Source organism: Phyllobates terribilis, unplaced genomic scaffold, assembly GCF_046119375.1.
Source record: "Phyllobates terribilis strain yellow unplaced genomic scaffold, ASM4611937v1 Scaffold_1__5_contigs__length_1240528914, whole genome shotgun sequence".
Taxonomy (NCBI): domain Eukaryota; kingdom Metazoa; phylum Chordata; class Amphibia; order Anura; family Dendrobatidae; genus Phyllobates; species Phyllobates terribilis.
The window spans coordinates 104,409,415-104,426,106 of record NW_027362761.1 but is presented as its reverse complement, the minus strand read 5'-3'; the positions used below and the strand labels follow the sequence as shown (position 1 = coordinate 104,426,106).

The following is a 16,692-nucleotide window of genomic DNA, read 5'->3' as shown; positions in this document are numbered from 1 at the left end:
TTGGGGGACCCCCCCAAAAAAATGACGTGGGGTCCCCCCTAATTTAATAGCTAGCAAAGGCTAGGCAGACAGCTGGGGGCTGATATTAATAGCCCAGGAAGGGAGCCATGAATATTGGCCCCCTCCCAGGCTAGAAACACCAGCCGTCAGCCGCCCCAGAAATGGCGCATTCATAGGATGCGCCAATTCTGGCACTTAGCCTCGCTCTTCCACGCTGCCCTGGTGCGGTGGCAGGGGGTAATAGGGTTGGGGTTGATGTCAGCTTATAATGCCAGCTGACATCAAGCCCAGGTTAGTAATGGAGAGGCGTCTATAAGACACCCCCATTACTAACCCCATAGTCAAAGTTAAAAAAAACACAAACACCCAGAATAAAGTCCTTTAATTGAAATAAAGACACAATCCTTTATTGTTCTAAATTAAACCATACTTACCGTCACGCCCATTCCAGCTGAAGCCAACGATCTCCTGCAATAAAAGAAAAATAATAAAGCAACCTCATCCTTACCTTTCCATGGTTCCCACGACAGCTTCAGCTCTGCTACATCGAGATGACAGGCTGGACCGCAGCAGAACGCTGCCATCCAGCCTGTCATCCCGCAGACACTGAGAAGCGCAGGCTTGCTTGCGCTGCTCAGCGTCTCTCTGTGACGACATCCAGATGAGCCGAGTTCATGTCCAATGAACTCGGCTCACCTCATGCACGTCACTGACAGCGTGGGAAAATTCTCACACTGAAGCGCTGAGTGCAGGAGAATTCTCCCACGCTGTCAGTGACGTGCAGGAGGTGAGCTGAGTTCATTGGACATGAGCTCACCTTATGCACGTCACTGACAGCGTGGGAAAATTCTCCTGCACTCAGCGCTTCAGCGGGAGAATTCTCACGCTGAAGCGCTGAGTGCAGGAGAATTCTCCCACGCTGTCAGTGACGTGCAGGAGGTGAGCTGAGTTCATTGGACATGAGCTCACCTTATGCACGTCACTGACAGCGCGGGAGAATTCTCCTGCACTCACCGCTTCAGCGTGAGAATTTTCCCACGCTGTCAGTGACGTGCATGAGGTGAGCCGAGTTCATTGGACATGAACTCGGCTCATCTGGATGTCGTCACAGAGAGACGCTGAGCAGCGCAAGCAAGCCTGCGCTTCTCAGTGTCTGCGGGATGACAGGCTGGATGGCAGCGTTCTGCTGCGTTCCAGCCTGTCATCTCGATGTAGCAGAGCTGAAGCTGTCGTGGGAACCATGGAAAGGTAAGGATGAGGTTGCTTTATTATTTTTCTTTTATTGCAGGAGATCGTTGGCTTCAGCTGGAATGGGCGTGACGGTAAGTATGGTTTAATTTAGAACAATAAAGGATTGTGTCTTTATTTCAATTAAAGGACTTTATTCTGGGTGTTTGTGTTTTTTTTAACTTTGACTATGGGGTTAGTAATGGGGGTGTCTTATAGACGCCTCTCCATTACTAACCTGGGCTTGATGTCAGCTGGCATTATAAGCTGACATCAACCCCAACCCTATTACCCCCTGCCACCGCACCAGGGCAGCGTGGAAGAGCGAGGCTAAGTGCCAGAATTGGCGCATCCTATGAATGCGCCATTTCTGGGGCGGCTGACGGCTGGTGTTTCTAGCCTGGGAGGGGGCCAATATTCATGGCTCCCTTCCTGGGCTATTAATATCAGCCCCCAGCTGTCTGCCTAGCCTTTGCTAGCTATTAAATTAGGGGGGACCCCACGTCATTTTTTTTGGGGGGTCCCCCATTTTAATAGCTAGTAAAGGCTATGTATTCAGCTGGGGGCTGATATTAGTAGCCTGGGAAGCTCCGTGGGTATTACCCCCTTCCCAGGCTTCAAACATCTGCCCCAGCCGTCTGCTTAACCTCCGCTAGAGCCTAAAATTAAGGGGAACCCCACGCCAATTTTTTTAATAATAAATCCTTTATCTTAATACTAAATGACAAGTACAGTAACCAACACTATCACTGTACTTCATATATATGTGACTGACATGTTTCTATCTATCTAATCTATGTGTGAAGCTCTATTCTGTCTGTTATAAATTGTCGGGTACCGCTGCTGAATTGCCGGCCGGCTTTTTTAAAGAGACGGTGCATGAAAACACTATTATTTTTTTTGATAAATCCTTTACGCTAAATGACAAGTACAGTAAGCAGCACTTTCACTGTACTTCGTATATATGTGGCTGACATGTTTATATCTATCTAATCTATGTGTGAAGCTCTATTCTTTCGGTTCTAAATTGTCGGGTACCGGTGTATGCCGCTGCTGAATTGCCGGCTTTTCATGTTTCACTGTTGGCACTGTTCCCATCGATTTGGACAATCACTGTAATGCCACAACCACCATGGCTGTGGCATTACAGTGAGTGGCAGACAATCCCTGCATGATTGGTGCTCTAAATAGCGCCAGACATGCAGGACATGCTTTTGGTGCACGAACAGTTATCGAACATAACCTCGAACAGCCGAATTTTTTGCAAATCGTTCGGGTTCGTCGAACAACTCGAACACCGCCCAAAACAGCTCGAATTTGAGATTGGCGAACAGTTCTAGTCGAACACCGCTCATCTCTATTCAGGAGTTCTTATACAACCACAGACCTACGTTCATTAAAGATTGCCCAGTACTGGTCCATCAGAATCGATCACATAATACCGTTACAATCCGTTAACGGACCCACAGATTCTTAAATCCCACATGAGATATCAAAGGAAGCAGACAAATTTGAAATTCTCATTTAGTCCGTAAGGACTGACCGTATTTAATCTAAAAATCCATTCGCTTTCCTTTTTCAAAAGGATTGAATCCAGGTCTCCACCTCTGATGTCCAATTTCTGTTGATAGATAGCCCACCCCTTAAGTTCTTTCCACTGCAAGTCATCTTTGTTCTTAAAATGTCTCGCGAAAGGGGTAGGTGTGAAGACTCTTCTTTGTTCTCGACTTGTATTTTCATCTTTGTCAAAATTAATAATGCTCCTAATGTGTTCCCTCACTCGAGTTTTCAAGTCTCTAGTGGTCTTCCCTACATATTTCAGTCCACAGGTACACTCCAGGCAAAATACTACCCCGGTAGAGGAACAATTAAGATGTTGACGTATGACAAAATTTCTTCCAAAGGCATCTTTGAGAGATGCCATGGGGACCAAGATTTGGCAGGCCTTACACATCTTACAGGGAAAGAAACCCGGATATCTGACTGTCACTGGTCTGCTACTCCGCTTAAAATGACTAACTAGGAGGGTAGAAATAGAAGTCATTTTACGGTATCCTGAAGAGGCCTGTGGTGTAAGAAAACGATTGAGATCACAGCATGATCTCAAAATACCCCAATGTCTATTGAGTAGTGTTGAGCCACCCCCGTAGTGTTCGAGTTCGGTTCGGTTCGTCGAACACCCGTGTGTTCGCCGAACTGTTCGTCGAACTGTTCGTCGAACACCTTCGAACACCGTTAAAACCAATGGCAGGCAAACAAAAACACATAGAAACACATAGATAACACCTTCAAAGGTGTCCAAAAGCTGACAAACTGCTCAGAAGACACAACTAACACATGGAAAAGTGACAAATACATATAGTCATGCGAAAAGAAAAGAGGTGGAGGAGTAAAAGGAGGGGGAGACACAGATATAGGCATGTCATGCCCTTCTAAAATCCAAAAAGTGAGAAGCCGACACGTTCAGTCCGCTCCTGCCCGTGCCACCTCCGTGTCGCCGGGTTTGTGCCAGAGCCGCGGTGAACCCTGACGGCCAGCCCCCCTCTCCCAATACTGGTGCCTGTCCGCTGGTGGGTCGAGCGAGCCCCCCTGTGGTGGAGGCAGCTCTAAGCTTTTTAATTTAAATTGTCTCTCTAATTTGAATAAATACACTTTAAATCCATTTACAAGGATCTATTGGAGGGCAAGTCTCATGCCAGCAGCCGCGTAATTCCAGCTCCAGTAGCGTCCACTAAAGCTGCTGCAGTTAAAAAGCTTTTATAAGGATCGAGCTCGGCTGTCCACCGCAAGGCATCCTACTGCCAGTCCGAGCCCCTATGCCTTGGGGTGCCTCCTGATGCTCTACACTGAGTATCCCGTGGTCCCGAAGCATTTCCTTTGAAAAAATGAAGTGTCCAAACTACAGGTGGTGTAGCTTGCTTAACAGCCGGGATAATCCGCTGACTAGCAGACACTGCTACTAGGCACAAAGTATTTCCTGGGCTAGATGCAGTTAAAAATTAATTTGTAATTAGATACTCTCGTTGGATGCTGAGAAAGCATTCCATAGAGTCTCCTGGCACGCCATATATGATTCTCTTAAAAAGCTTGGGGTAGGGGTCTAGGGGACCCTTTTATAGCCAAAATCACGGCCCTGTATCGCAATACGTCACCTAGGCTGAAGATAAATAGAACTGTAGCACCCTGAGGGCTCGGTTGCTACAGAGGTATTGCACCTCACCCAGAGGTGTGATATCTCACTCTCAGGTAAGGATGTAGTGTGGATCAGGACCCGACACCTGCATGCATTACACCACATTGCCGTGGGGCAGGGCGACCAATATGCCCCTGAGATGGGCACGACAGTCCCTGTCCCTGGCTGGAGTGGGGGGAGGGAACACTGAGGAAGGGGAACCCTGTAGTGCAGGAGCAGGGAGGAAGCAGTTCCTGGGTGCATTGAGAAGGGAGTATAAAAGGTGGGCACCATCTTAGTTCAGTGCAGAGAAGTCTGAGCAGAAGTGGCAGGGAGCAGGGGCTCTGCATGAGCTCTGCTCCGGAGGCGGGCCTAGTAACAGAGGCCCAGGCCTGGAAGAGGGAGAAGGAAGGAAGAGGAGCGGAGAAGACTCCAGGAACGAGGAACGAAGGGATCTCAGGGGTGCGGACGGGCGAGTCGCCACCGCACGCCCGAATCCACCTGCGTGGAGGGGTCAGGCCAAAGGGGGAGACCGGTCCCCGAAACTAGTGGAGGCAGGAAACGACCCTCAGCTAGAAACAGGAGGCTGTGACATTTTATGTGGCGCAGCCCCTCGCTACACCCGCTAGGAAGGCACCACATAGGGTCAGGGAAACTGGCGCCAAGTTTACCAAGAGGAGGCCCGAGGCAGCCGGACAGAAGGGTTGGTAAGAAAGGCCAGACAAAGGACACACAAAGGGGGTCCTGTGAAGCACTCCAAAGTTATCTGGGAGTTGTCTGAGCCCCTCACCTGGTGAGCACAGTACGACGTGGGCAGCCGTTACCTGCAGACGTGGTCTGGATAATAAGAACTGTGAGTAAAGGCCCTGGACTGCATCACTGACTCCGTGTCATTACTGCTGCTGCCCTGCACCATCACCCCCATCCTCCGCATACACTGCCCTGAGGCTATACTCCTCCCGTGGGGAGTTATGCTACGCTCTGCTGCACCCACAACACCAGCCTCAGCGGTCTGCCCTGGAGCGGCGGTTCACTCTGACCGCAATCCACGGGTGGCGTAGTCGGACATTTAAACATCAAAACCACATAAATAGTTCCGCCACTGGTTTGACCGCCCTGAGCCACGGAACCGGGTCGCCGCCACGGAGACTACAACCACCAGCATCCACCAAAAAGGGTCCGGCTCCGGGTGTCCCAAGGCCCAGGGGGCGCGTCAGAACATTTTCATCACCTTTCACAATCACCAATGGGACAAGGCAGGGATGTTCTCTGTCCCCTCTCTTATACATCCTAGTGACGGAGCACCTGCTCTCATCAATTCGCCATAACCCCAATATTAGGTGGATTGAGGTGGGAGGCACCGAGTACAAGTGCTCTCTATTTGCTGATGATGTCCTAGTATATATCACTCAATCACATATATCCATCCATGCTGTTATGGCTGAAATAGATCACTTTGTTACATGGTCAAATTTTAAAATCAATGCAGCGAAGTCTGAGGCCCTCGATGTCTCCCTCCCCAAATCCATATAGGATTCCATCCAGTCCAACTTTCCCTTTGCCTGGCCCTCACAGGGTATCAAATACTTAGGAATTCCTATTCATAGAGACCTCTCCCATCTATGTTATCTTAATTTTGGGCCCTTTATTGAACAACTCCATACAGACCACGGTTGGCAAGTTAGAACTGTAAGATTCACTACGTGAACCACTGGTGTTTTGTGGAAAAGCACATGTACACTGTGTTCCAAATTATTATGCAAAAAGTGTTTAGGAGTGATAAGGGAAGAATTTGTTTGTTTGTCAGTTAAACTCATTGATGGTGATGTGTGTCAGGGCTCTTTATATCACTGTAAGCAATTGCAGACACCTGTGCTAATTAGTTTGGCAGGTGTGTCCAATGAAAGGCAAGACTACTTAAGAAGGCTGTCCCACATTATTAAGCAGCCTACATTTTCTGCCAAAATGAAAAAGAAAAAGGATGTGTCGGCTGCTGAGAAGCAACAAATTGTGGAGTGTTTAGGTCAAGGCATGACTACAATCAACATTGTGCGATGATCAGGATGAAGTGTCTTGGCAATCAAGAAGTATGTAGCTGATTCACAGTACACACGTGTGCGTGCTGATAAGGGCAAATTGAGGACTCTTTCCTACAGGCAATTACGTCAGGTTGAAAGAGCAGCGGCAAAAAAGCCTTGTCATAGCAGCAGACAAGTTTTTGAAGCTGCTTGTGCCTCCAACGTCCCCCGAACAACAAGATGCAGGGTTCTTCAGAGGTTTGCAGCTGTGCATACGCCATCCTGTCGACCTCCTCTATCCACTTCACACAAGCAGAAACGGCTCCAGTGGGCCAAACATTACATGAAGACTGATTTCAAAACTGTTTTGTTCACGGATGAGTGCCGTGCAGCGCTCGATGGTCCAGATGGATGGAGTGGAGGATGGCTGGTTGATGGACACCCCACGCAAACACGGCTACAGCGCCAACAAGGAGGAGGTGGAGTAATGTTTTGGGCTGGAATCATGGGGAGAGAGATTGTCGGCCCCTTTAGGATCCCTGAAGGCGCTAAAGATGAACTCCATAATGTATGTGGATTTTCTCAAACAGCACTTCCTGCCATGGTTCAAGAAGAAGAACCGTGTGTTTCACAGCAAGATCATTTTTCTGCATGATAATGCACCATCTCATGCTGCACATAAAACATCTGCATCTCTGGCTCATATGGGCATAAAAGGGGACAAACTTATGGTGTGACCCCCATGCTCCCCTGACCTCTACCCCATTCAGAACCTTTGGAGCATCATTAAAAGGAGTGTCTATGATGGCGGGAGGCAGTTCACATCTAAGCAACAGCTCTGGGAGGGTATTCTGTCCTCATGCAAAACAATTGAAGCAGAAACCATCCAAAACCTGACAAATTCAATGGACGAGAGAGTTCAGAAGCTCCTTTCGAACAAGGGGTCCTATGTGAAAATGTAATATCACCTAGAATAAAGTTTTGAGTTGAAAACTGTTTGATTTCAGTTTCTAACAACCTGCTAATGCTTATAATTTCAAAAATGACCATTTTTTTGGTCTTTATTAAAATGAAAAGGTTGATCGAAAAGTTTGGGGGATCTAAGAGTGTGGCAACCCAGTAGTCATGATTACTTCGAATTCTGACAATATGAGGGTCATGCTGCAGGTAGTGCAGCAAGAAGGCACTTATGTGTCTTGCGCATCTCGGAGCCCCAAAATTATTTTCCGGGCTAGATGCAGCTAAAAATTATTATTAATTTTAAATCTGGTGAAGCTTTAGTATAGATGGCCTAATAGGATCAGTGCTGCACACTGCTACAAAGCCCAAATTATTTTCCAGTCAAGATACAGATAAACATGATTAGTAATTTTAAATCTGGTGGAGCTTATTATAGATGGCCTAATAGAATCAGTGCTGCACACTGCTACAAAGCCCAAATTATTTTCCAGCCAAGATACAGATAAACATGATTAGTAATTTGAAAGCTTAAAACGGTTGGTAGGGTGATTTTAACCAATCATCAAGCTTTTACTCTCCCCAGGATGACACAGGGGTAGAAAAGTCGTTTCGGATCCATGATTTGTTCATCTTTATGAACGTGAGTCTGTCTACATTATCAGTGGAGAGCCGCGTGCGCTTATCTGTCAGCACACCACCAGCAGCGCTGAACACACGTTCAGACAGAACGCTGGCTGCGGGGCATGACAAGATCTCCAAGGCGTAAGTGGCTAGCTCCGGCCATTTATCCAGATTGGAAGCCCAAAAAGAGCAAGGGTCCAGTGACACAGTCATGGCTTCAATGTTTACTTGGAGATACTCCTGTACCATCGTCTCTAGGCGTTGACTATGTGTCAGACTTCTTGTCTCCTGTGGCCTTGCAAAGGATGGGCTAAAAAAGTGGTGAAATGATTCCGCAAAATTGATGTTACCAGCAGATACTGTGGTTCTGTTACGGTTTGAGTGCTGAACACTTGACGGTCCCACGGTTGGCAAGTTGGAACTGTGAGATTCACTACGTGCACCACTGGTATTTTGTGGAAAAGCACATGTAAGATTCTGCAACAGTCTCTGCTGATACTCCTGCATGCGTGCATCCCTTTCTATGGCAGGAATAATTTCTGCAAATTTACTTTTGTACCGGGGATCTAACAGTGTGGCAACCCAGTAGTCAGGATTATTTCTAATTCTCACAATTCGAGGGTCATGTTGCAGGTAGTGCAGCAAGAAGGCACTCATGTGTGTTGCGCATCCAGGAGCACCAAGTCCCTGTTGTGTTGGTGGCGAGGTAACAATCATGCTTCCTTCCTCTGTCCTCTCCCACCAACCTCGCACAACAGAAATGTGATCAAGGTCTCCCTCATCTGATGAGTCTTCCATCAGTTCGTCCTCCACTTCTTCCTGGGCTCCTGCACCTTCCTCACTAGTTTGGCTGCTACCATGCGCCCTGGTAAAACCATCACCCCCACCCTCACATGCCTGCCGCCTTGGTGCTGCCGACCGTCTGGACCTTGCAGATGTTAGCCCTTCCGCATACAACTCCTCCTCCTCTACTTCCTCCACCTCCTCTTGTGCCACCACCTGACTCCGAATTCTGTTTAACATGTGCTCCAGCATGTAAATCACCGGAATAGTCATGCTGATAATGGCATCGTCAGCACTAAACATCTTCGTCGCCATTTCAAAACTGTGCAGAAGGGTGCATAGGTCCCTGATCTGAGACCACTCCTCCAGCGTGATTTGCCCCACCTCTGGATCTCGTTGGCCCAGGCTATACGTCAGAACGTATTGCACCAGGGCTTGTCGGTGCTGCCACAGTCGCTGCAACATGTGCAGAGTTGAATTCCACCGGGTAGGCACATCGCATTTTAGCCGGTGAAGTGGCAGGCCCAACGACTTCTGTAGAGATGTAAGTCGCTGAGCTGCGGGATGTGAACGGCGAAAGTGAGCACACAGCGACCGTGCCCTCTGCAGAAGGCCATCTAGTCTGGGATAGTGGGCTAAAAATTGCTGGACAACCAGGTTCAACACGTGAGCCATACAAGGCACGTGTGTGACATTGCCCCGGCGAAGGGCCGCACCCAGGTTTGCAGCATTGTCGCACACAGCCTTCCCTGGTTTCAGGTCCAGTGGAGACAACCATTCATGAAATTGGTTCTCCAGAGCTGACCACAACTCCTCAGCTGTGTGACTCACATTTCCCAGACATTTCAATGTAAAAACCGCCTGATGACGTTGAGCCCTACTGCCAGCATAGTAAGGAGGTGTGCAGGATCCCTTCTGCGCAGTTAGAAAGCTTGTGGCATGACCAGACAGGCTTTGGGTGCAGGTGGAAGACCGAGAGGAGGTTGAGGAGGCAGAAGCAGTGGAGGAACTTTGACATAAAGAGGATTGACGCACAACTTGTGGGGACGGCAAGACTTGGACAGCAGCCCCTTGTCCTGCTGTCACCATAGTTACCCAGTGCCCAGTCAGCGACATGTAACGCCCCTGTCCATGCCTACTCGTCCAAGTGTCTGTGGTGAAATGCACCCTGTCACACACAGAGTTTCTCAAAGAAGCGGTGATGTTGTGTGCGACATGCTGGTGGAGCGCAGGCACACCTTTCTTTGAGAAGTAGTGCCGACTGGGCATCTGGTACTGGGGCACTGCGACGGACATAAGGTCTCGAAAATCCTCTGTGTCCACCAGGCGGAAAGGCAGCATTTCTGTAGCCAAGAACTTGCAGATGGTGAAATTCAACCTCTTAGCTTTCTCATGGCTAGGAGGAAATGGTCTTTTACTTGTCCACATCTGAGGGACCGAGGGCTGGCTATTGTGCTTAGACGGGGTTGATAAGGGTGTCCCCGGCAAACTGCCGGTCTGTGAGGAAGATGCAGGCGGACATGTTAGGTTGCCTTGATCCAAAGGTGGTGCTATCGATGTCGGACAGCGCTCAACACCAGCTGGTGTTACCACCTCCAAAGAAAATGATGACCTGCCAATCACGCTGGCTGTTGCGGGTAAAGAGGTGGCAGGTCTGCGCCCCAAAACAGGTGTAACTGCTGTCCCCCCAGTCACAGAGGATGAAGAGGCCGCGGATGCACAAGATATGGCAGACGGTGGTTGGCCCGGCCGGCTAGGCCGCATTGTAGCACACTGAGCTTCCCACTGCAACTTATGCTTCATGTCCATGTGCCGGTTCATGCATGAAGTACTCAAACTATGTATTTTTTGGCCTCTACTTAGCTTTTGCTGACAAATGTTACAGATAACACGAGTTGGGTCATCTTTATCGATCTGAAAAAATGCCCAGGCTATGCAAGGCTTAGCACCCATGCGACCTGAAGAGCCACCACGACTTGTGGTGAGAGGCAGAGTTGTGTTTGAGGATGCAGTTGTTGACGTGCTTCCAGTACTACGTCTCTGTCCAGGAAGGCGCAACCTGACCTCGTCGTCACTAGCATCTTCCTCCACCTCCTCTGCTGACCTCATCTCTTGGCTGACTGTGGGTTGACAGTAAGTGGGATCTCCAACCTCATCATCATCACCCTGTGCGTTATCACACCCGTCGTCCTCAGAGCCAACCTGTTCCTGCCCTGACAAAAAACTAAAGTTGTCGCTCCAATCAGGTATTTGAGTCTTATCATCGTCTTCCTCATTGTCTCCACCAACAGGAGTTACAGTTTGGGAATGAGGGTCTACATTATGGTCAGAACCTTCTGCGTCTGGTCCTGGATCCGACTCATAAAGATTCTGGGCATCAGTGCAGATCATTTCCTCGTCTGGATTCACAGAAGCGCTGGAGTCGACCTCTGATTCCCAGGCTATAGTATGAGTAAACAGCTCTGCAGACTCAACCATCTGTTCTACCTCATACTCAGACGGGCAGCTGGAGATTTGGGAGCTGTGAGGAAGCAAGTGCGATTGGGGTGACACCTTTGAGGACTGGAGTATTTGTGATGTTGAAGTTGATGTGGAGGAGAGCCCACTTAAAGGAGCACTTGATATCCTTTGAAGCACCTGCTGTTTTTGTGCCTCATCTGGAATTTGTAGCGATTGGCGTGGCCGTAAGAAAGGGATCTTATCACATTGTCCGCTAAAAGAAGTAGACATTTTAGTTTGGCTGGAAGATGGTCTTTCTTCCGCAGATGTTACTGTTGCTTTAACACCTACCCCACGGACACAACCTTTTTTCCCCTTCCCAACACGCCTATTCCCCTTTCCACCAGCAGCAGGCCTTTTTCCACTCATTTTGGTGGTTAACTAATTAACAACTCTGGAGTTGTTTGCACAAAAAAACAATGGATGGGAACCGAGCAGAGCTGAGTGGCCAAACTGTGGTATTAGGCCAAAACTATTGGCTGGGTTAGATGCAGAAAAAAATTATATTCAATTTGCAACCTGATGGAGGTCTGTATAGATGGATTAATAGAACAAGTCCCACACACAGCTAGAAGCCCAATATTTTTTTCAGAGGTAGATGCAGAAAAAAATATATTCAGTTTGCAACCTGATGGAGGTCAGTATAGATGGACTAATACAACAAGTCCCACACACAGCTAGAAGCCCAATATTTTTTCAGAGGTAGATGCAGAAAAAAATATATTCAGTTTGCAACCTGATGGAGGTCTGTATAGATGGATTAATAGAACAAGTCCCACACACAACTAGAAGCCCAATATTTTTTCAGAGGTAGATGCAGAAAAAAATATATTCAGTTTGCAACCTGATGGAGGTCTGTATAGATGGATTAATAGAACAAGTCCCACACACAGCTAGAAGCCCAATATTTTTTCAGAGGTAGATGCAGAAAAAAATATATTCAGTTTGCAACCTGATGGAGGTCTGTATAGATGGATTAATAGAACAAGTCCCACACACAGCTAGAAGCCCAATATTTTTTCAGAGCTAGATGGAGAAAAAAATTATATTCAATTTGCAACCTGATGGAGGTCAGTATAGATGGACTAATAGAATGATGCTATGCCCAAAAGATTTTACTTCACTAGGTGCAGTAAAAAAATTGGTATTCTATACACAGGTGGTATATCTTGCAACACAGATAGGCTACTCCACTGACTAACACACTCTGCAATAGGCCAAAAAGGATTAGCTTTGCTAGATTCAGCCAAATGCTGTGAAAAAAACTTGCACAGCACTGGCACAGACCTGCCTGGCAAAAACTGATAGGAACTGATGTAACCTAGTCCTGAAAAGGACTCCAATTACAATTAGTCTTTACTCCCACAATCTATCTATTTAAGAGCACAGACCTGCCTGATAAAAGTCGTAGGAAATGCTGTAACCTAGTCCTTAAAAGGACTGCAATCACAACTATTCCCTACTCCCAAGCTATCTGTAGATTTGTGCGAAAATTGGCTTGAAATTAACAAGGTATAGCGCACACAGCAACAGCGGTGCCGTCTAACACGCAGCTGCAGCAGTGAGAAAATGGTGGCGACGGGGAAAATGGCTTGGTCTTATAGGGCAAGGACATGTGACATACACTGCCAATGACACATGCCCTTGCTTGTGTGAAAAAAAGCACTTCGCTCCGTGTGTGCGCTGCTGATAGGCTGACAGATTGCACCTCCCCACTGTAAATGCGGGAAAGAGGAAAAAAAATGGAGATCTTCATTGTTCCTGCAGAGATCCATCCCCTGCCCCTCCCCCCACCCCGCTGTACACTCAAACTGCGTATTAACATTAATTTTCATCATTACTGAGAAAAAATCCAGTTATGATTTTGGTGCACGAACAGTTATCGAACATAACCTCGAACAGCCGAATTTCTCTCAAATTGTTTGTGTTCGCCGAACGGCTCGAACACCGCCCAAAACAGCTCGAATTTGAGATTGGCGAACAGTTCGAGTAGAACAACGCTCATCTCTACTATTGAGGATGTGCATCATTATTGACCAGTCCTCATGATACTCCGTAATGAATCTCACTTTATCATTTTGTTGTTGGTTCCGTTTCCTCGGAGTCAAAAGATCTTTCCTTTTAGTTCTCAAAGCGATATTATACGCTTTTTTGATGTTATTCTTAGAAAAATTCCTATCTAGCAATCTTCCTTTTAGTTCTTCTGCTCTTGCTTTAAATCCTTCGAATGTAGAGCAATTGCGGCGTATCCGCAAGAATTACAGCTATCCCTAAGGGGGAATTCATGGGGATTCAGGGGTTCTACCAAAAACAGGAACAGAAGATAGTAATGGATTCAGCCAAGGCTGAATCCAATTCTCTTAGAATAATTAATTTATCCAAACATACCATTACTGAGTCTCAAGAGAATGTTCTGAAAAAGGGTCTTAATTTTTGTCTCCCAACTCACCTTAATTAATTTAACACTAGGACTACTGGACTCGTGACCCCGCCTAGAACTACTGAAAGGAGTCATTTTGACTCCTTGCTTGTTTTCGTTTATTTTTAGAGTTTCATTTGTGGTTATTTATTAATAATTATATTTTTTGTAATGTATTATTATTGTGAGATCCAACAGTAATGCTTTTGATTGCTTTTTTTCTGCTTTTCTTATTTTTCTACAGAAAATAACAATAATTATAATAGACGTTTTTCAAACATTTTTTTTTATTCAAGTGCACACATATAAACAACAACTGAAGAACAAAAAGCAGAGAAAATGTAGGTGGAGGAGCATAAAAATGAAAATATGGCGCAGAATTCACCTTCTAAACATTTGGTGTTTCGCATTTTAGGCATTGCCTTTGATTTATGGCAGTACATTGCCCACACAAAGACTTACCACAAGTCTTACAATTTCCGACAGATCTATTTTTCTTGCACTTTTCTTTGATCTGGCAAAATTTTGTTTGAACCATCACTTCTGAGCATGTAGAAACTTGGGACGTGGAACCCTTTTCCCTATCTGTGACATAAGGACCACTCAACTCTCTCACAAGCGTTTGCAAAAATGCCTTGCGTGACATTTTTTGGTGGGTAATCTCCTTGAATATTATCCATGCATTTATACCCGCAAAGTCTAAGGCATTTTCAAATGCATGAACAGGCCATCTCCTTGTGCATGTTCGTGTGGTATATTTTCGTGCCATCTGATCCACTACATCTACTCCATATTTTGTTTCATTGTAAAACTTTACCGTTTCTGGAGTTTTTTTAGCGGAATCAGACGCAACAACAACATCTGGATGGACGGAACTCAAAATGACAACATTTTTGTTGGGCTTTCCTTGATATACTGTAAGTGTAAAATTGTCTTCATTTCTAAACACTTTAGTGTTGTACAATTCCTCTTTCATGGATTTTATTTCTTTAGGCACTTCTCGCCTTATCTTGTTCAGTGTTCCCACGATGGTTGTTCCTTTGCTTTTTAGCTGTTTAGCTAATTTTACTGAAGTAAAATAATTATCGGTTGTAACATTGCGACCTTTTTTCAAAAACGGGTCCAATAACTTCATTACCACATGGTCAGCTAAACGGTCCTCAGCACGGCGTGTGTCATCTTTGCCTAGATAAGGGAAGCCATTTGCCAGATATTTGCTCCTCTTATCAACAGCTAGCCAATATTTGTGGCCATATTTATCTGGTTTGGAAGGCATGTACTGCGTGAATGGACACCTAGTTTTGCTTGGGAAAAGTTGCTCATCCACCGTTATGTATGGGCCAGGTTTGTAACACGCAATACAATTTTCAATAAACCTGTCCCACACAGTAGAAAATAGAGCAAACTTGTCCGTTTGCAGTCTCTCCGATCGAGTAGATTTCTCATCAAATCTGAGAAACCTCATAATTTCAACAAAGCGGTCCCTAGACATTGTCGCTTTGCAAAACGGTATTCCCCAGTCATTACACCAAATACTGCTAATCGAGTGACGGTTCGTGCCAGATATTCCACGAGCATAGAATATCGCAATGAATGCATCTAGCTCCTCATCAGATAGAGTAAACTGTAAATTATTGTTCCTGCATGCTTCTGCAAGCGTACAGTTCTTTATATGTGTCAATATATATGAATCAAACAATAAACGCCATGCGCTCAAAGGACTATCGATAATGATATTTCTTCTGGCGTATCCTGTAGGGCCAGGTGCTTCTCGAAGAATATTTTGGCTGTCACGCCTACCAGGCAAGTGTTCTCCAATTTCAACAGGTTTACATTGAATACCATCCGCTGAAACTAGTATTCCTTCAGATTCGCCTTCTCTGGTGTTTGTTGTTGCATTACCTTCGCCGCCATCGTTATCTGTTGTTCTTTCATTTCTGGGACGTTTTGCTGATTTTTTCTGTCCACAACCAGGAGGATGGTCACGAGGCAACATAACTGCATGAGCCCGATCCCCAGTTGATGTGCTTGGAATATCTGTAAAAAAGTTGATGAATATTTAGAATTTTTGTTTTGTAAGGGTCCGTGCACACTGGCTGGATTAGCGGCGGAATATCCGACCGGATATTCTCACCACAATCCGGCCCGTACCTGCCCGCTCAGGTACAGAGCGGAGTTTCATACCTGAAGCTCCGCTCCGAACCCCGGGCTGGAGCCGCTGTCTGGGACGGAGCCGTGCTCGCGCGTAAGCAAGCGCTGCTCTGTCCCTGACAGCGGCTCCAGCCCGGGGTTCGGAGCGGAGCTTCAGGCATGAGCGGGCAGGTACGGCCTGTATTGCGGCAAGAATATCCAGATGGCTATTCAGCCAGAATTCTGCTAGTGTGCACAGGCCCTAACTCAGTGTGTGGAAGAACAAATAAATACACATAACTACTTACCTTCTGGATTTGTTCCTTCTGAGTCTTCAGATTCACTTGATATGTTCTGAGGAATGAAATCTTCATCACTGTCAGAATCAAATACATGTTCCTGCAATTCGGATTCCGATTCATCCTCCGGTATGGATTGCAAAGTAGCCAGAATATCCTGAGGCTTTATCAAACGTCTTCTCTCCATATTCCTCACAAATTCCATAATTCTATATAGTTCCCTGCTGAAAAATAGAAATGAAATGAAAACTAAAAGAAATAATAACTGTTCTGCCACCTTCAAAAGTAGGTGGGCTGAATCAGTTGACAGACAGCTAAACTATTTCATAACAATTCATATCTGTATGAGTCTTCAGAGCTCGCATGTCTGCGTCTGTTCTCTTTGTCTCTTCAGCTGAACTGAAAGTAAAGTTACTATCCAGAATACTGTCTCCTGCTAGGACCTTAGAAAAACACCACCCTTCATTAGCATAAGATAAGAGCCTAGAGTAAACAAGCTATTTTGTTCAGCATTACACAGTAATACAAGCAGGTAAAACACAAGGAAAATGTGAAAAGTTGACA

The 16,692-nt window shown here is 46.2% G+C and overlaps 1 protein-coding gene across 1 annotated transcript; it reads right to left on the bottom strand.

The window, feature by feature from the left end:
* Window positions 1-2,719: 2,719 nt before the first annotated feature.
* Window positions 2,720-16,349, bottom strand: LOC141153152 (uncharacterized). The gene is made up of 4 exons (XM_073638166.1): window positions 16,138-16,349; window positions 14,162-15,736; window positions 13,350-13,501; window positions 2,720-3,292 (listed from the first exon to the last, which is right to left on the bottom strand). The coding sequence occupies exons 1-4, from the start codon at window positions 16,331-16,333 to the stop codon at window positions 2,720-2,722; spliced, it is 2,496 nt and encodes an 831-aa protein (XP_073494267.1). The 5' UTR covers window positions 16,334-16,349.
* Between the last annotated feature and the right edge of the window lie 343 nt (window positions 16,350-16,692).